The 20,565-nt window shown below is 41.9% G+C and overlaps 1 protein-coding gene across 1 annotated transcript; it reads right to left on the bottom strand.

Moving 5' to 3' along the window:
* Positions 1-1,777: 1,777 nt before the first annotated feature.
* On the bottom strand, positions 1,778-17,858 carry LOC139924194 (uncharacterized). The gene is made up of 29 exons (XM_078288501.1): positions 17,758-17,858; positions 16,460-16,665; positions 15,715-16,366; positions 15,480-15,583; positions 15,263-15,328; positions 14,603-14,764; positions 13,969-14,102; positions 13,767-13,861; positions 13,586-13,640; positions 13,193-13,324; positions 12,786-13,022; positions 12,601-12,664; positions 12,304-12,505; positions 11,983-12,212; positions 10,450-10,843; positions 10,062-10,196; positions 8,915-8,951; positions 8,762-8,812; positions 6,438-8,547; positions 6,093-6,247; positions 5,775-5,951; positions 4,904-4,975; positions 4,606-4,759; positions 4,366-4,513; positions 4,244-4,277; positions 4,047-4,151; positions 3,611-3,947; positions 3,141-3,471; positions 1,778-3,027 (listed from the first exon to the last, which is right to left on the bottom strand). The coding sequence occupies exons 2-29, from the start codon at positions 16,657-16,659 to the stop codon at positions 2,914-2,916; spliced, it is 6,687 nt and encodes a 2,228-aa protein (XP_078144627.1). The 5' UTR covers positions 16,660-16,665; positions 17,758-17,858; the 3' UTR covers positions 1,778-2,913.
* Between the last annotated feature and the right edge of the window lie 2,707 nt (positions 17,859-20,565).

Genomic DNA, 20,565 nt, shown 5'->3' with positions numbered 1-20,565 from the left:
TTACTGTAATTTCACAAGATTTCTGATGAGTAGATACTTTATCTGACATGTAAATCATCACCAACCAGTAATTTGAGACAAATATAAGAAGTTATATTTTCATATTTTATGAGCAAAAAACATATCATACTTACATATTCCTACCTACCTAAATATAATACATTAATCAGAACTTCAAAAGATATAATAAAATCACATTCTTTCACTAACCTGATCATCCATGCTCATGTTCATTGCCTCAGAGGTCGGACAGAGTCAGTCAGCAGTTCTGAACATACAGTACAGCGAGTGAACTGACTAATCCGACAGCTGACTATAAGTGTTTTGTTAAAGAGAACGTACGGACAGAGCGGTTCTCCTGCGGGTTTAGTTACCCAACAGAGAGATCAAAACAGTCCTAAGCCTCACCACAAGAGGTTGTAGTGGTAAGGATTAGAGAAGGAATCTCAAACTTAATGAGGTCTTTCATTTCGTCAGATCCACTTTATGCACCGATGAATGACTTTACAAAAGTAGCCTATTGTATAATGCCTACATTAACACTGTAATAGCTTAACACAAATAATACTGATAAAAGGGAGGTGTTTGTCTTGGCTGAGAGCTGAAGGACACTAACAACATGTGTCAACACATGGTAGCATTGCTGTCTTGTGAGATCAGTTTCTAACTTCATTCCATGCACACCCAAACCCTGAATAAAGGATTTCAGTGTTAATAATGATCCAAAGATGTCAGCATGTCCCGCTGATCAAGGCCAGCCTGCCGCAGATTTCAGGCCAATCTGAGTTCTGTCAAAGAACTAAGGCTTCAATTTATAGCAGGGAGATTTAATACCAAAATTGTGTATGTCAGCATTCAGAGTTGCAACTGAAGTTCTTGCCATTTAATGCCTGGCGGTGAATTTAGTCTGGCCACTCTAGCAGTATTTTGAAGATAAGCATAATACTCTTGTGTGATAATAGTCTAAAACAAACTGTGGGTGTGTATTTTGCAGATAGTCAATTCAAAATAAATTACTGATATTAAAATCTCAGTGAATGCACCTTTTGTTCAACTGATGTTCCAATAATTTCTAAATGAAACGGCCTAACAAACGACCAAAGTTATCGTTTGTCCTGCACACATTGAATCTCACACTGGGTCAGAAACCACTTGACAGTTTGGCAGCCCAGGGGACTGACGCTGCAAACTGCTGCTATCAATAGTTTGGGTACGCCGCCACCCAAAATAAAACTTAAGCACCCAGGCCTTAATACAAATAGCTTTCCTGGAATATCTGATTTACCTGAAACAAATCAGGTCTGCAATTACCTTTGATACCCAGTTGTTCCTATAGTGGGGACGTCCAGGGGATCCCCAGTACAATGAGGAATAGTTTAATTTCAGTTATCCACTCACTAGATTAGCACAGGGGGAAAAAAAAAAAAATTGGCTATTGCTTTACTTTCCCTGCTGTTATCTCCCCTCTTGCAGCATCAACAATATTTCTCAGATGGGGTTCCTTAGGACAAAACCTTATTAAACGCAAGCCTATGGTCTAATGCAGCTCTATCTGGGGGTCTTTGACTTGAAAAGGTTTGGGAACCGTTGACCTGACGTACACAACACAAAAACATGTACAGTTCACTTCTGTGGGTGTTTTCTGAGGATGCCTCAAGGTTTCAGATTGCTTGATTACTACAATTATAGCTAGTTGTACACTTGTACTATTACAATATTTCACTTTATTCTAACTCATCTCAACACACATAAACTAATGCAAGATTGAATTCAGTGGTGGAAGGAGACTAAATTTTATTCACATATCTTACAGAACCACCCATATTACATATTCAATGAATTCATGAAACAACACTTAAGGTAACACATGATGCATTTTTCTCCCAGGTAATCAACATTCATGTAACTGAACTGAATGCTGCCTGTCTGTACAAGGACCACTTTGAAATGTCTGAAATGAAATAACACTGGCACGTAAAATGGAGGAAAAAAAAACAGCTGACTCTTGAGCAGCTGACTCTAGCAACCAGAAATTGATCATGAAATAAACATATGCTTTGACTACCTCTGCTGTGCCATGCTATGGATGGTGTGAATTTGCAGAATTAACATAATCAAGTACTTTTACAAATTGGTATTGTGTGTCTGATGCCTAACCGACATGTACACTGTTAAATTTCAAGACATTAAAATCTGCTTCAGATTACAATGGATTATTCAAAATTAGCCCAACAATTACTCGGGAGAGGCATTAAAAAAAACAAAACTAATTCAACACATTTCCCTGAGTAAACAGCCAGTCTGTACATTATTTCAAGTAGGCCCATTCGGTTTTTGTTTTCTGAAACCAATTTTTCTGGTCTTTAAAGATGCCATGTGGACACATATGACCATAAATACCAGCTTACTGTAATACAATATTTACACATGCTTTTCAGTGGTGGTTTACAAAAATTAAGTAATTTACATAATACTTAGAAATCTTTATAAGAGATGAGTCTAACAACTCACTCTCATAGGAAGCAGAAGGGACAATGTCCTTTCGCCTTAGGGAGACTCGACACAATGGATCATTGGGAAAGCTGCCACCTCCTTCAGTTAGTTTTTCAAACTAATAATGATTCTCAAATGTTTTGGCTGTTAAAGTATGTGTACAGTTCAACTATTCAAATCAACTAATGACAATTTAAAAAAAAAAATCATTTTAGGTAAATTTAAATTGTAGATGTATATGTTCAAAGTACTAGTCAAATAAAGTATGCTTTAAGTTGTAAATTTAGCTTCTCATTAACTGACAAGGCAATCATTATGATAAAAAACAAAAGCTAAGCTTCCTCAAAAGCAGTCTTTTACAAACTATACAAACGCATTTCATCTCTTTGTTCCTCTTCTTACTCCATCTCTCTATTGCCATCATCCTTCATCCACTTCTGTAAAAATGTCACTTAAGAAGTACTGAGATACACTGGTGGGCTCCTCATCTACTGAGCTGCTCTCTACATCGTCACTTTGCTGGGAGGCTGGCACCTACAACACAGAAAGAAATAGGATTAGCTGTAATAAAGTAGATGTTGGCGTGTAAAGAATCTGTGGAAAGAATCAGTGATCTATCTCCATGAAGACTACCCCCCCTCCCTTACCTCAGCTACACACAGAGAGGTGCTAGGTTCTGGGTCTGGACATACTGGGCTGTTATCAGCGGTCTGTGTGTTATCCACAGGTGTTGTTCTGGTTGTGGATGCTGAGTACGTGGCCTCTGGGAGAAGTGCTGTACTGGGTGTGGGAGCAACATCAAGTGATGCTGCTCTTGAGGTTACAGGTGCTGGGGCAGCTTGTTTTCTTCCTTTGCATGAGGTTTTGACCTTAGGCAGCTGGGAAACTGTTGTGGCATGCTGAGGGTCTCCCGAAGGGGCAGTGCTGGTCTTTTCAGAAGAGAGGAAGGACAGGAATCCTTTGGGTTTTCTGCCAGGTCTTGGGGGGGAAAAAAATATAAATTTTATGACAACTGATAGAGACATCAACAAATACAAAAAGACTGGCTTCAGGAATCATGATTTGTGAAAACAATGGGGACAAAATGACAAAATGGGACAAAAGCAGAAATCTTTACCTATTAAGAGTGCTAGTCATATGCGGTTGTGTAATCTGATGAGGTTCTGATGAGGTCTGAGGTTGTGGTCCTGAGCTGCTATCTTCACTGTCATGCCCTCCAGTGGATGTGTCCTTTTCAATATCTAGTTGACCACCAGTTCCTTTCTGTGGTTCAGTGAGGACCTCATCTCCTGTTCTTGCTGTTGCACCAACAGTTTCTGGTTGCGCTGGGGGACAGGGAAGCTCTGATTCTTGGGTGGCATTTGTTTGCACAGGGATCAGCTCTGCTTTCTCAGCAGCGAGGGTCCTTCTAGCTTGCTTCTTCCTTATAGTATTGGGCTTCACCTGCAGTTTGGCTGGTTCAAACAGAAACAGAGGTACATGATAAAACAGAGGATTCCAATTTGTCAATACTAAGACTGCATGTGGCGTGAGCACATGCATCCTCTGCCTACCTCTTCTTCCTGTGTCTGCTAGTCTCTGCTTTTTAAAGGGGACGTCAATCTCCTCACTATTCTCTGCAGGCTCTGGTAACTTGGATGGCTGGATTGCAGAATCTTCTGTTCCCATAAGACACACACTAAACATTAGCCATAGACAATATGATACTTAAGATTACACAAAATTAATGACAGCAATGCAATCACTCTACCGTGTGGATCCACTGGCTTCTTCATGATTGAACTCTGGTGAGAAAAAGAAAAATGGGTGATAAATAAAAACACGCATTCTGTCATAATGAAACCAGACTTGGTTCATTGCAAATTCACTTACTGTACATACAGTTGGGCTTGGCTCAACATCCTTTACACTTGCGAAGCCTCTGTTGCCACTCTCCTCCATGGACATGGGCACAGGGGCATTACAGAGAGCCCCATCTTCACCCACTGCCAAACTGCCTCCAGGAGTAGCGAGAGCACTGCTGAGGGATGAAGATGTAGCAGATTAAGACACTAAACAAAACAGTCCATGTATATGTATGGGATGGTTTTCTGATTAAAGGCGGGCACTGACCTCTGTAGCTGTATTGGTGCATCTGTTAGAGGAAGATAATGGAGGGGCTCAGATACACTGCCCACCTCATCTGCTGATGGGAAAACTGGGATCTCAGTCAGAGAGAGGATGAAAAATGGTTCTTCTGGGTCTGTAGGGACCTGCTCTGTAAGCACTGAGTGTGAGTGAGAGAGCAAGAGCGAGATTTTAGCCAAAACTATAGTATATTTATATACAGAGCACAATACCAATTGAACTGGTGATCAACAGAGTGTTAAAAATCTATGCCTGAGTGTATGGTGATCTATGATTGACCAACCTTCTGGATGTGTTGTAACGCCTGGGTAACTTTGGGTCCCTCCTGTACTCGAAGTAGCTGCATTCTGGGAAGGTTAAGAGAATTATACACAAATGTTCCAGGACTCATGCTTAAATGTGGCATTATTTTATACAGAGGTTAGGCCCCGTGTCCACCAAAGACCTGTGAAAAAAGCGCTGGCGCTGTTCTGTCATTAATTCCAATGGAAAAGCGACCCACAACAGGCGCCTCACCTCTTTTTAGCGCTGAGCGTTGTGAGTGCTGAACCTGTTCTCGAGTTGAAACAATTTCAACTTTTCTGAAGCGCACCGCTCGTCAATGTCACTTCAGAGTTCTACCAACCAATGAGGATGAAGCAGGGGCGGGACCAAGAGCCGGCATTCTGCCGTTTAATAGCTAACGTTAGCTAGGCTAACGTTTAGCATAGCAACAACACCAGGAGATGCGTTCTCAGAGCTCCCCGCTCCAGCACTCACCTGATGCGGCCAAAGCGCTCAGCAGCAGCGCATCAAGCGCTCAACAGGTTGGTTGGTGGATACGCCCCCTTACAGAGGTGGTAAGAGGTACCCTGACTTGGTAAGACAATGGCGATCATTTGGTTCTCAATCATGTGACACCAGGGACCAAGAGTATCCCCACCCTCCTGGACAAAGTTACGTTTATCAGTGCAATCAGCTGGTGTAGTGTTTTGTTACTATATAAAAACCTGCATACTCATGGGCCTCTGTGGCACATGGTTGAGAACCACTGCTCTATGTTGTCAGTATAGTGTCATATCTGCAGAAGGCCAGCACACTGACACAACAAGCAGAAATTGTATTCATACATGCAACGTTTCTGCTCATGTTGATCTTTGCTCTTACCTGGGAAGAATTCACAGGTATTTGTATCACGCAGCCCGGAGTGAACACAGCATCATTTGGAGGCTTGTCATGATTACTATATTGTATGGTAGCTCCCTCTACTGGTTCCTGGATGTCAGAGCTAAGTTTCAAGTCAATTCTGTGGGAAGCAGTGTCCTCCAGAGCTTCTGAGCAAGTACCAGAATCTGTGGAAAGGAGCATTATCAAGCCATACAATCTACATAGGTACTGCAGGTATCATAGATGGGAATAATTCCCAATTTCTGTTCTGCTTCTTTTGAGGTAAGAGCGCTGACTAAATAACTTTCATTTTGTAGTTCTCAAACCTGATTTGGGTTGTGTTGTGTTCTGGACTGGCTGGAGGTCTGGGGGTGGACTGCTGCATCCCAGGTTGGGTTTGGGAAGCCTGGCCCTACGAGTTTGAGGAGCTTTTTTTGAGGACATATCAGAGTCAGGTGGCTCTGACTGACTATCATCAGCGCTTAAAGTGGAAGAGAAGACAAAAGTGCTGTTTGTTACTAGTAAAATGACTTTTAGACATAGCGTCTTCAAATATGATAAATAAGTAAATAAGAGACACTTCAATACTGTCTACAATGTCCATCTGAACATTCAATAACTGCATGTTGATATTAAATCAGGGGAAGAACATGACTTATGTAATGTCTTACCATTGGGCAGCTTGAAAATTGTCCTTGGTTGTTTGATTTGTTTCGCTGTTTTCAGAACGATGTTTTTGGAAAGCATCTTGACCTTTTACCTCTGAGTCATCAATATAGATGAAATCTGAACTCTCTGAACGTGGCTGCTGGGTGTTCTCTTTTGGCTCTAGTTTGGAGTGTACATTAGTAGTCAGTACAGATTTGAATTTTGACTGTGTGGAGCCATCTTCTGAAGACTGCGGTTCTGATATTGTAGTTGCATTCTCTTTCGGTTGGGAATTTGACTCTGTAGTTCTAGTGGACCTTCTCAGGTTGCGACCCCTCTGTGGAGCAGATCCGGCTTCCGCCTTGTCCTGACTTGAAATAGTGTCCCCTGTGGGTTCTCCCTCAATTGTGGATTTGTCACTGCTCTGAGTCTCAGGAGCAGTGCCTGTCGAGGATCTACCCTCAGGAGTAGCGTTCTCAAATGACCTTTCTGACTCTGTAGCTCCAGAGTTTGTTGAGCTTAAAAGTTCTGTGTTTAAAGAACAATGTGGTGATGCCAGGTGCTTGCTGGCTTTGTCTGTAGTTGCCAGTTCAGTATGTGTGCTTTTATCTTTCATGGGTTGTTGTTCGGTGCTTACATTTGAAGAGCTGTCCATATGGTCTTGTTTTGAGAGTTTATTAGCATCCTTTGTTGACTGCAATTTTGACTGTATGGGTCTGGTGGATGATCCTACATTGGGTTTGGGTTTGACCTTGGGAAAGCGTCTCCTTTTTTGAGGTACATTCCGCTCTGAGCCCTCTGAGCTTGAATCTACCTGATAAGCACGTCCTTCTGTCTTTGTCTCCTGACTGGTAGAGATTTCCTCTGTGGGTGTAAGAGTAGAGCCTAATTCCGGTGACGGCATTACAACTGAAGCAGGGCTGGTACTTGGAGGTGGTTCTGCATGAGGGGTGGTACTGCAAGTGGGTTGAGGTTCCAACAGTGCCACGGTGTTCTTAGTGGATATAGGATTTGAAGTTGGGTTTGAAGTTGGGCTTGAGGGATTCTCCATAGGCTCCAAGTGTGTGACAGTATCTTCTCTGGGTTGAGCCTTTGCCTGTACAGTTCTAGATGTCTGTCTCAAGTTTGGTTTGGGTTTGGCTTTATAGATGCGACTCTTCCTAGTCTGACATGTAGATCCAACTTCACTCTCTTCTTCCTGACTAGCAGACAACTCTTCTGTGGCTGTGACAATCGCAGCAGAATGGACACTGCCCTCTTGGACTGGGACAGACTCTATTGTGATTGATCCTTGACCAACTTGTGATTCTCTGACTGCTGAGTAGGAGGTACTTGGATCAGTACTACTACTCTCAGTTGTCCCAACAAGTTTCGTCAATTCTTCATCTGTGGACTGAGATTGTGACCTTGCGTTTCTGGAGGCTTGTTCTAAATTAGGTTTGAGTTTGGTTTTAGAAAAGCAGTGGCTCCTACTTTGTGAGGCACTTTTATCTGATGTCGCTGAGACTGATTCTACCTGAAGAGCAAGTCCTGTATCAGCAGCCTTCTCCTGACTGGCAGAAGGCTCTTCTGCAAGTATGATTTCAGTAGAGGGAATGTCACCAGTTAAGGATGCTGGATCACAGTTCATCTTTGAAATTGATTCTTCAGCAACTGATAATGACAGAGTGACTCTAGAAAGCTCCGGAGCAACTGTGTTGCTCTCTTCAACTGTGCTAACTGGCGATGTCATGGGTTGTGCTTTTGACCCAGTGGCTTGGCCAAGGTTGGGTTTGGGTTTCACCTTGGATAAACGTCCTCTCCTCGTCTGTGGGGAATTTTGCTTTGAGATCTTTGAGCTTGACTCTATTTGAGGAGCAGGTTCTGTATCAGCAACAGTTTTCTGTTTGCTATATGTTTGATCACTGGTTTCAATAATTGGCCTGTCACCACTCTGAGATATCGGGTCATTGTCTATTGTGCTGTTTTCTGGTTCCACTGTTTCAACAGTCTGTGATACTTCTGTGCCGGTATGGCCAGATGTTACAGTCATTGGAGGAGTGGAGCTGTTTTGTATTTGGGCAACAGGCTTTGATACAATCTCTTCTTTTAGGTCTGTGCTGCAAGTTTCATTACCACTTACTGAAGTTGCTCCTGCAATGAAATCATAATGGCACAATTAAATATAATCTGATTTAATCTAAAACAGTAAAAGAGAAAAACTAATAAAATAATTGAGCTTGTTCTCGATAATGGTAAATACGAATTTTAATACGGTGAGTCCCATGGCTTCTGTGTCTCTAACCTGTTGTATGGTCTTGTGTGGATGTATGATTCTTTACTGACTGAGAGCGATGAGCAAGGTTACCAATGGTCAACAGGGTTTGAGCAGCCTCATTGTAGCTCTCTTTCTCAGATACTGAAACACAAAGACAGAAAAAGAACATGGCTAAACATTTTGAAATCATCTAAAAAGTATGTTTAGCCACTGGGAGCTATTCAGGATACCTGTCCAACATACCTTCCATGTGGTCTGAAGACAGCAAGTCTATAACATCCTGAAAGGCAAACACATCAGCCCACAGTAAGTCAGATCAAAGGCTTGTTATATAAATCAGAATAACTAAGACTTTAATTGTGAATTGATGTGATGTATATGGAAAATCACAGTAGCCCCAGTTACACTTTTTTGATGTTTGCCTACAACTTGTCATCAGATTACATCTGGACATCATAAGGATGCTACTGAGTTAAATCAGTTCCACAGGGTATTTAATAGCAAGACTGTGTGCATCATTATTCAGATTTCAGACTTATCAAATTACTTGCCAAAAATCAAACTAAATGGAAATGAGGCTAAATCCAGTTACGTCAGAACACGTACTGAAAATACAAGTGCAAGGGGCCTCTTTAGATCTGTAAAATTAGTCCAAGGATGGGCAACTGTGTGCCATGGAGGGCCAAGAGTCTAGTTTTCATTCCAACCAAAGACTACAGCAGGTGATGTCACTGATTAGTTCCTCCTCTCTAGTCGAAGGTGTGTTAATCATTTAAATTACCTGCTGTAGTCTTTGGATGGAATGAAAACCTGCAGGCTCTTGGCCCTGCATGGCACACAGTTGCCCATCCCTGAATTAGTCTATCCTTCTCGCAAAATTCAGTAGCAATGAACAATTTAGAGATTAGAGTTTAATAAAATCTTTATGGGGGACCATACCCTCAGAGCCTCATGGCACTATTGTATTATTTTGGCCTAGAAATGCACAAATAAAGTTGTTGTAATCATGTAGCTTATGTAGTGGCAGGAAACAGTGACAAAATCTAGAGTTACTTCTATAGGCTGTTATATATTTGATCGAGGGCATAAATAAAGCGATTATATGTGTAAACTAAAACAATGCATTTCCTTTACTCTTCTGCATGAAAAACAAACGGGATATAAAATGTACAAGCATGCCTCATCTCATGCGAATAACTTGCCCACATGATTTAAGCCAGTGAACTCTGAATCATAGCTTTACTGACAGGCACAATTCAGATATTGCTTGTATTGTTATCAGACCTGGCAGGCTTGGTGTGGAGGTGGTCAGGTCACAATGTGGCGTGTAACTGGGATTCATATTTTTTTTAACATTGCTGGTGCCATATGGTAGGCATGGGGCACTTACAACCAGCAGGTCCAACTGATGCTCACAGGGCTCAACTGTGCCCGTCTCATCTTGTGCCTGCTCGCATGAGGCATCAGGACACAGTGCATCTTGGGAGAGGCCCAGCACATCAGGCACATTGACCAAGATATCAAGCTAAGCATGGAACAGGGGGAGGCAGAATGGAGGACATGTATTATGGAATGTAAAACCATGCATAAAGAAAAATAAATGCAAATACCAGCTCATTTCTACACACAAAACATGGACTTAAAGAAATAATATATAAAACTTGGTAGAGGAAATATTGTCAAAATAATCAACCAGAAGAATGGGATCGTATAACACAAAAATAAAACAAGCAGATGGAATCGGTGTCAGACATAAACCGAAACTATGTTTGTCATACCTCCTCCATAGTCTCTTCCACCTCTGGAACCACAGGTTGTGGGGAGCGCAGGCTCACAGGCACAAACACAGGGGCACTGCTGTCCTTACTGGAGCTAGAGGGATGGTGCTCCTCCTCCATCTCTTCTGCCGCCCTCTGCTTTTCATCCTCATCGTCACTGTATTCTGACTGAGAAGCCCTGAGGGTGACCAGTTTCGGCTTTTTGGACTCTTGGGCTGCATGGGTCTTTGATGGTCTGGCCTTCTTTGCTGGGCACTTGGGCTTAGGCTTGGCAGCAGCGGAGGTGGACCCCACTGGGGTGGCAGAGCTAGAAGTGGTTTCAGATGCAGAGGAGTGTGCATCCTCCTTGGCAGGGTAATTCAAGTGCTGGATGGGTTTGGGCATTCTCCCATACCTACAAAACACAATCACACATTGGTTAGCAATACTAGGGTAAATTGTTATTTTATGAGTTACATTTTTGGATCCAATTTGAGAGCAGGGTTTCTGCAGGTTTCAACAAGTTAAATTTAAGACTTTTTATAACCTTTTTAAGACCATTATGAATGCAATTTAAGACCTATTTCACGTCCATACTGGCAAAAAAAGTACGAAGGCTATGAGCATTTTTAACAATAAATAAATAACAATAAATATTGGGGCAGCAGGATGGACTAGTGGTTAAAGACACCATCCTTAAACCAGATGATTTGTGCCCCATGTCAGCAAAAAACCAAAGTGTCCGTGAGCAAATCAGTGAATCCCTAGCAGCTCACACACACATACAGTTATTTATTATATTTATTGTTTATTGCATTATAGGATATTATAGATCCGTGTGTAAAGTCCAGAGCACCTCCGCTTTTAATGTTGGCGTAGATCCAAACGCTGTCCGGAGGTCGCTTACCGGAGTTGCAGGAGTTGCATCTGGACTTTGATGCTCCCGATGTGAAACCAGAATATTGGGTGATGGCAGGCGTTTGCTGCTGGCTTTTTACGGCGGCTTTATGTTTTTCAGACTTCCCATGCGACTCTAATGCCTTTATATCCAACGTTCCTAATTTCAGCGTTTTCTTGCACAAGGTGCAGCGGGCTTCAAATGTGTTTTCAACCGGCTTCAACCAAGCACTAAATTCGCTGTTCTCGAGCCAGATCTCGTTGAACTTGCACTTGCCCATTTTAGATGAAAGTAACGTTAGCCCACACACCACATCGCGACACACTAGCTGGGTGTGCTCCGATAAATTCTGACCAGGCTGCACAGTTTGCATTAGTCATTATTGGTTCCATGTTGGTTTCGTTTTGTAGTTTTGTTACAGCGTGATCAATACACATTTTTCCCAAAAACACATTTAAAAGCAAGACTGAAGTCAATGCAACTTTATAAAAGTAACGTTAACTTCATAATCCAATCAATTTTTAAGACCTGTCAAAATCGTATTTAAGACATTTTAAGGCCTAAAATTCAGATTATTGGATTTTAGACTTTTTAAGGACCCGCTGAAACCCTGTGAGAGTGAGAATCTTTCTATGAAGACAGGGGAAATATTGTACCTGGTAGGTTTCGCAGGTGTAACCGTGGAATCTTCTTCACCTTCAGAGGAAGTTTTATCATTAGCTAATTTTCTCTTCTTTGCTGGCCTTGAAGGTGGTGCATCTTTATTAACATCCTTTGATGGCGTTGAAGGTGATGCATCTTTATTAACATCCTTTGATGGCGTTGAAGGTGATGCATCTTTATTAACATCCTTTGCTGGCTTTGAAGGTGATGCATCTTTATCAGCCTAAAAAGGTCAGGGTAAGTTTTAGTAAGACTGTAACAGTATGCACAACCATCTGATAGGTGCTAGTCTAAATTGGAACTCAAGTTCTAACCTGTGCTTTAGAGGCGTCATCACCCAAGTTCTCTTCCCCTGCATCTGGGGCACCTTCTTTGGGCTTTGTGGAGAGCGTTGGATGTTTTCTCCCCCACTTCCGGCCCAACGGCAGGAGTGGTTTTGGCGCTCTGCCTCGTGAGAGCTGAGCAGGCTTGATCACGGTGCCCTTGGCTGCCTTCACAGACTCAGTCTTTTCAGACCTGAATATGTGGACAAAATTAGGGAATTTTAATGCCAAACGCAGTGGCACAAAAAAGTATTTTCCTGAGAAAAGAGAAATTTTAAGGTACATTACATGTCCAAATGTGTATGGTCCTCAGGCAGTGCTGCCTCAGCATCTTCAGGTATGCATGCTTCCCCTGAGTATACATAAGCAAAAAACCCACACACAATGACTAAATGACTAGAGAGCAATGCTTTTTGTGTTGTAGCCAATAATACCATTCTGAATTGATGCAAAACTGTGGACAGCTCCTGTACCTTGTTCACTGTTTTTTTCACCCGTTTTCATATTCTTGTCATTTGGTTCCTGAGTTGAGGACTCCTCTCTATTCGTTCTTTTGCATTTTCTCTTAGGGGTAGAAGCAGGGGTCCCCCCTTCATTAGAGATGTCCTCATTCTCTTTCTCTCCCTCCACTTCTTCCAAGTCAGGAACTCCATTCTCCTGCTCCTCATCCTCCTCCTCCACATCACTCAGCTTCCTCTCAGCTTTCTTTTCTGAGGAGGGAAAGAAGGATTATAGATTTCTAACCAACTTGGGGAGAACAGTTGTTTGTGCCCCAAAAATTTGTGCCCCAAAAATATTATTTGAACTGAAATATAATTTTCACAAATCACTGAGGATGGAACGTGATGGATTGGATGGACAGTTAATTGAAGGTAGTTACCCTTTGACTTTTTGTTGCACTTCTTGATGGACTTCTTCTCAGTAGGGGACTTGGGTTTCTTATTCTTGCCTTTCTCCAGAATCTTCTCTAGCAGCTTGGAAAAGAACTCAAGATCCAGTTTGCGCCTCTCTCCTACAAGAAATTTAGCAGACCATGTTGCATTAAAACCCCTTCGGGGATGCGATAAGCAACACAACTGCAGCAAGCTGTATCTTTTACATCCAAAAACTGAGATTCTGAGAAAAGAAATTACATCCCTGGCCATTTTTTAACCAGCTGAAAAAACAGCCCTTCAGAGTTTCCCAGCAGCCAGGACAGGTCAAACATAATGTAAATGTAATGTAATGAAAATGGACAGTTGGGGGGGGGGGGTTACTACACACAGATACTTACTGAAAGCCTTGTCAATCCTCCAGGCATTCTCTCGCTCCTCTTTTTTGAACTTGTTCTGAAAGATTCAAAACAATGCAATGCTATGAACACAAACGAACGTGTTGCTGTGTATTTAGTGGAGCAGTCTGCTGCCTCTTCATTATTATGCATTTCTATGACAGATATTCAAACTATTACTGACCTTTATCTCTGAACGAGCTCTGTGTGGAAATAGCTGGCATATCATGGAAAAGTCTGTCCCCACCATGCTAATGGCCAGGAAGAACATGTCCGTCTCTGATGAAAAAACAGAAAAACAAGAAGTTAAATGCAAAAAAGAATAACATGGCCTCTGAGAAAAATGTGTGCTATAATAATTATTCTATTATCAATGTCAGTTAAACCTTCATTGAACCAAGGTTTAGTGTAGTTCCCTTTCCTGAAGCTTGAGTAAGTTGTAGTGGAGCCACGCTCGAAGATAGGGTCTCTTTCCTCTGCTGGGTTTGGCCCTTTTGCTCGCTTGACCTCCACTGTCAAGCTGAGACACAGGTTCAGATGATATGATTAAAAAAAGCAATCGACTGTGAGCGTTTTTTCCACCTTCTCATCACATTCACCAGCCAGCATACATACATACAACTTGTATCAGTCATCATCTCAGCCAGTTTGTCAGTACTTTAGCGAGCTGCGAGTTCCATCATTGCAAAAAATTATCTGCTAACATTTTAGTTGTGACAATGACAAGACAACTTAGTTGAAAAACCACATATCTGGAGCATCTTTTGGATGCATTTGGAGACACTGGGAGCTTTTAGGTAAGTTAGTTTCTGCTAAGGATGGAAATAAATCTGTCAGGAGTAGACAGCTTTACCCACTGATGACCAAAAACTTCATAATACAGGTACTATCATTTAGTCCATAGTAGGCTAAAGGAAATAAAGCAAGTATCCTTGACAACATTTGATCAACAATAATGGACTGAAGGGAACTAGACTGACTAGCAATACTGCATGTCTAGGCCTACGGAACTGCACTGACCTCTCCTCATCAATGATCAGTGAGCCGTCCTCCGCCACTTTCACCCTTGGAACCATCAGTGCATCATCCTTCTCTTCTTCTGCCTCCTCCTCCTCATCCTCCTCCATTGCTTGGCTTGGTATATTTGGCTGGATCTCAGGTTCCTGGGCTCTCTCTGGTGATCTGTGCAGGTAATGGATTTAGTTGCAAATGTCAAGCAGTAGGAAGTGTGCCGCAGGGAGTTAGATTGCAGACTCCCAATCGGGAGACCCGAGATAAATTCCTGGCAGGGACACTTCCACAAAATTCAATGTTGCGGGGCTGTTAGATTCTTAGTCTTGTTATTCCAATGCCAGATACAAAACTTTAAATTTAATACCATTTCTAAAACTTGATTTTTTTTGGATACATTTCTTTCTGCTTGAAATAAAGCAAAGTTCAGTATGCAGCTATCTGCATTTCTGAACACAATTGGGCCACATTCAAACAACTTCTGATTAACAAGAAAATTTGCGCTCTTAAGGTAAAAACCATTTTGAACCTTTTCAATAATTAAGTACGGATACAAATACCAACAGTCAGTATGACGCGAATATGTATCATCTGATACCCAGCTAAGGATGACATCATTGACCTACAAAGAAAGGAGTTTTAAAAAGGATTGATAGAACAAACTCTTACTCCTCTCTTGCTGGAGAAGGTGGGACCACAGTTTCATTCTCATTCACTGAGTCTTCTAAGTAGGACCTGGAGAAATTGCGACAACATTGAGACAATTGAGACAACATAAAAAAACATTTTTTACTAAAGATTTAGGATAAACTATATAAAACATTATCTCTGGAGGAAAGGACTCAGTGATACACTGGATAAACAAAACTCCATAAGAGGAACTTACGTCATGGGGTTGGACATTGGTAGATAATAGATAAGGTCTCTCATGGTCATTTTGGCAGGATCTGGGGTATATTCTTTTGGACTCGCCTTAGACTTCTTGAGTTTCTGCAAGGTTAAATAATGAAACTAATTTAACTTTAATGAATCAAGATACATCTAACAGCTACTAAAACATGTTATTAAACTCAGAAGGTGATGAGAATGAGCATACGGACGCTCATTAATTCTGAGCTCACCTTCTCCTTGTACATCTCCTGTCTGAGCAGCTCTCTGAGCTTGCGGGCCTTTGCCAGCCTCTGTAAGTCTGTTGGGTCATTCAGGAGTCTGCTCAAGGAGAATTTTGGCGGCGACAGCGACGGCCCGCTCTTAGGAGACTTTGACACCAGAGTCTTTGCTCTCTCCGATATCGCCACAGCCGCTTTCTCTGGTAGAGAGGGGGGGACTTTATCTGGTGGTCTGGGAGGAACTTCTTTGGCTTCATTGCTCGGCAGGCGATCCAATTTTTTGCCTCCGTCAGCAGGCAGTTGGGCTTGTTCTAGTGGGTCCTCAGCTGGAGTAACAGCTGTAGGGCCTGGAGAGGCGGGGGAGGGGAGGGTCGCCTTAGGCTGCATTTTGGGCTGTCTGCTCTCTCCTGAGGGCCTCCGTCGGCTTGGGGACCGAAGTCCCTGAGGAACTGTCGTCTCAGTTTGGCTGGACGTAGTTGGAGTATCGAGGTCTGAACCAGGGGCTTGAACAGGGGATTCCGAGACTGCCTTGGCGGGGGACTTTGGTGTCCGAACAGAGGTGCCGGTGCGGCCTGGGGCCACTCTGGGCTTGACGGAAAACCGCTTTCTTCTCTGGACTGCAGCTGAGGAGACGGTGCCTTCACCACTTTGGTCATTAGTATCTCTGCACAAAGAGAGATTTGTAAGCATATCAATTTCTTAATGCAAAAAACATTTGAGGGGGCATTCGGGCCCAATGTTATAGCTCGTCACCTACCCTGGGGCTGTGGTTGTTCCTAATTGGGCCACGGTACATTTGTCTGTCACAGCAGTAGCAGTATTCTTCTCATTTACTTCCGCCTGGGCCTCACTGGCCTCCTGAGTCAGTGGAGGGGCATCCTGAGGCGTTGCCATGGGCCCGGTTCTCCCTGCCACACCGACATTGGGCCGAACACTTATCCTTGATCTGCGAATCATCCTGACCTAAGGAAAGATAGCAAGTCAAACCTGTGTCATTTCTCTGGATCATACAACCAGACAGCTATTACGAACCTACAACATTCTCATTATGGAAAACTAGTGTTTCCTCTGTAACTTTATGTAGCTGTGGGGATATTCTAGTTTTGTCCCATATCTGCTGCTGTTTGTGTCCAAGTTCCAAGTGGAGGTTGTAGTGCTACAACTGTTTTTAATCATAATAAAATCATTACTTCTAAAACATTTGGACTACATTTATTTTAGTTTTATATGGTAGTGAGACTACATTACAATGATAATTTTAATGTCACATTAATGCCGGTAATTCCCTTGCTGTGGTGGCAAACCACCGCTAAATGACCAGCGAAAACATTGGGGAAACTACACTGACTTGCAATGAATACCAGCAGGGTAAGTATCTATGTCTTAACAATTTTTAACGGTTGCCTTTTAGATACAGCAGCAAGAATTGGGAGTGCAAGAAACTGACTAAATCGTGACATTATGACAGAGGCACAAAAGGCAAAAGCATTTTAGTGATTTCTATTCTGTTCTGTTCTATTCATCAATGCTTTATCTGAGCTTTGCAGTGGAATAAGATGTGAATAATTTTCTCCCGGCATACACATTTACTTGTAGGCCAAGGATTATACAGCATCAGAAAAGCTTGTTTCGGACTCTGTCTGAAACATTTTTCCCTCACAGACAAACATATCCTATTGCGATGTAGAAATTGCGGTAGCCTAACTGCGATTTGTCTATTCTGCAAAACACAGCCAGCAATGCACCGTGGCTATTCCTCTGACTGACAGGACGGTCACAGTCGGTAGGCTACAGCTAAGTCTGGCCGTGAAGAAAATCACATGGAAAAAAAAGCTTGAACAACCAGCTTGTCTTATTTGAACGTGTGCAACACACTCAAACATGACAACAATGCCCAAAACAAGTCGAACGTGTCAAATAAAATCAAACTTGCATGACACTTTGAGTTATGTTATTCTTCCTGAGCGGGGCCGTCCTGTGTGTCGACGCTGTTGTAAACACCGATTCCTGCTACACTTGCAGTTTGTTGCCATACTTTTACCCGTAACAACATACCTTTGGAATATGAAGGCGTTTGTTGGAGGCAATAAGCGTTAATTAATCGACGGCGAGAGGCAAGTATCGTAGTCCATGCACACACCAGACCGCCATGTTTTACATGACGCAAGGTTTTTTTTCATGGGTTCAAGGAATTGTGGGAGAAGTAGTCCGACTACTCTTCTTCTTCGTTTTGGTTTTAAAACGAAGAACCGCTTGCTTGGAACAATACCGCCACCAACTGGACTGGAGTGGATCACAAAACTAAATCCTGTCTATTAGTCCTGTTTCCTATGTAAATACGCTGTATGATGTATACCCTGGTCGATAACAAAAATGAATTTGATATATATTTATGTTTTTAAACCATATTTATGTAATTCTGAATAAAATATTTCTCTAATTAGGCCTAGTGCAAACACTGAAAAAGAATATATGTTCTCTTTCTCATGTTCTCTTTTTTGTCCCGTCTTTCCTAGAACCAGTGATAGGGTCTTTGGATGATCTGTATATATCGGGGTATCTGTATAGTTTGTTTCTAAGAGTTTTCCTACAAATTCTTCAGTTCCTATTTTATTTTGGTGTATTCTAACCATGACACTAAAATCTACCATTAGCTGAGGCAATATCCAGGGTGGGAGTGCTGGCCATGACGCTGCATGACTAAACCTCTATTCTAATATCCCTATTTCCTTTGCTGTTTCATTTGCTGAACACATGAAAGTGTCTTTTCTAATCCTTTCAGCTTCCCAGCATGGTCTATAAACCATCTTGGTTGGGTGGCTTTCCTCCTGTCCTTGCAATTTAACCCAGTAATTAAGTCTTAATTGCTTTTTCTAAGTTGCAATGGCATTTCCCCTACTTGCTGTCATGGGTAGAAACTGTGGGCCCTGCCCCTCTAGGAGGAGCAGCAGGTCTGGTGATTGAAGCCCATTTTGGATGATTCGGTGCACCTGTGTCTCGGCTTATTTAAATCCCTCTCTGCTCTGTTCTGCAGCTTGGTGTTGGAGATTTACTACCCTGAAGACACGGTTGCCATCCTGAGGACCAAGTTTTCACTGTCTAGTTTTGTTTTCCAGCTCTTGCTGTTTGAGTTTTTGCCCAGCTAGTTTCTGGAAGTTTATCTGTTGCATTTAAAGGCAGTTGGATTTTGGATTTGCTCCCACTCCCTGCTGTCATCGTTACAGCAAGACCAAGCCTGCTGTAATGATGACCAGAAGTAAGGACCCAAGAGCAGTTAGCACACGGAGACAAATCCAACTCTATCTGCTCCCCATTCCATAGGCTACCTGTTAGGCAGCTCATCACATTTAATACTTTATCACATGAATCTACTATCTTATCAAAATGACACTTCCATGTAATTAAGTTATCAAACCATACCCCCAAAAAATTTAAATACTGCTACTCTTTTAATCAAATATCATTACTTGGCTTCTTTCTAGTAAAGAATATGGCCTTAAAACCCCATGCTTCTACTGATAAGATTGCTTCCTAAACCATTTGAACTATGAACTGAATATTTCTACCTCTTTTCCAAAGTGGCCCATCATCAGCAAAAAAAAGATTTACCTATATCTGGTCCCATTTCAGCATACAGTTTATCATGATTGAAAATAAAAGTGCACTGATGACACTTCCTTGAGGTAGGCTTATCAATCTGATAAGATTTCCCCCACTCTGACCTGAATAGACCACAACAGATTTTTTTTAGATTATTTTTAGGATTATTTTCTGTCATTTTTGCCTTTTATTTTGATAGTTGACAGTGGAGATAGACAGGAAAGAGTGGGAGAGAGAGAGAGAGGGGGATGATATGCAACAGGGTCCCAGGCCGGATTCAAACCCAGAATGACACGGCCAGCCAACTGAGCCATGTATGCCTTTTCTCCAATTCCTAACTGATCGTTTTATCAAATGTCGCTCTTTCCACATCTTAGAATACCACCGCTACTGCTTCCTTATTAACTTGAGCCTTTCGTAACTCAGATTCAAAACACACCTTAGGATCCATTACTGACCTCTTCTGAATCCACTTTGAATGGGAGACATCACACTTCTACTCTCTAACAAATCCATTTATCTATCTGAAATTGTCTTCTCCATTATCTTACATAAATGTGAAGTTAGCGAAATTGGTCAAGCCTTTAGTTAGGAGGATTTGTAGGGTCCTTTCCTGCTTTCCTGTCACTAGTGCCTCTTTCCAGTTACCAGGAGGAATGTGTTGCCAGTGTCCAAAATATATTTGGAATGAATGTTGTGTACATGTACAAATACACTTTTTGGCCAGTTTATATATTGAGACATACTAAACATTCTATGAAATGTGTTTCTGCAGTATAGCAAGTCATCTTTACTCGTACACATTTTCCCCAGAAGATCCACCTGAGTGCTGTCTCGGTCACCTTTACCACATCTTCAAAAAAACATCCTCAGTTCACTCTTAATTCCATCACTGGGTCAATCTGTGTGTGTTTCTGGTTTATGAAGAATGGTTTATGTTCACCAATATTGATTGAAATGTCATAGATCATAAGACTAGCAAATCTGACTGCTTAAATTGAATGGTTCTACCTTTTCATTTTAGACATAGCATACGTATCCAAAAATGTTCTAGCAAAGTATATAACAGTATATACTATAAATATGGTAGTGACATAACAGAAACATGTTACAGAGATTAAAATAATGTAGCCTACTGAAGGCAATCATGACAAACATAGTATAGGTTTGTAAAAACATCAAACTGACATTGATCCTTTTTGCTGGTGCAATAAGACTGACACACTCGGTCCCTCAGCAACCTGAACTCTGACCATATGTATC

Source organism: Centroberyx gerrardi, chromosome 2 (assembly GCF_048128805.1).
Source record: "Centroberyx gerrardi isolate f3 chromosome 2, fCenGer3.hap1.cur.20231027, whole genome shotgun sequence".
NCBI lineage: Eukaryota > Metazoa > Chordata > Actinopteri > Beryciformes > Berycidae > Centroberyx > Centroberyx gerrardi.
This window is presented reverse-complemented; position numbering and strand designations above follow the sequence as displayed.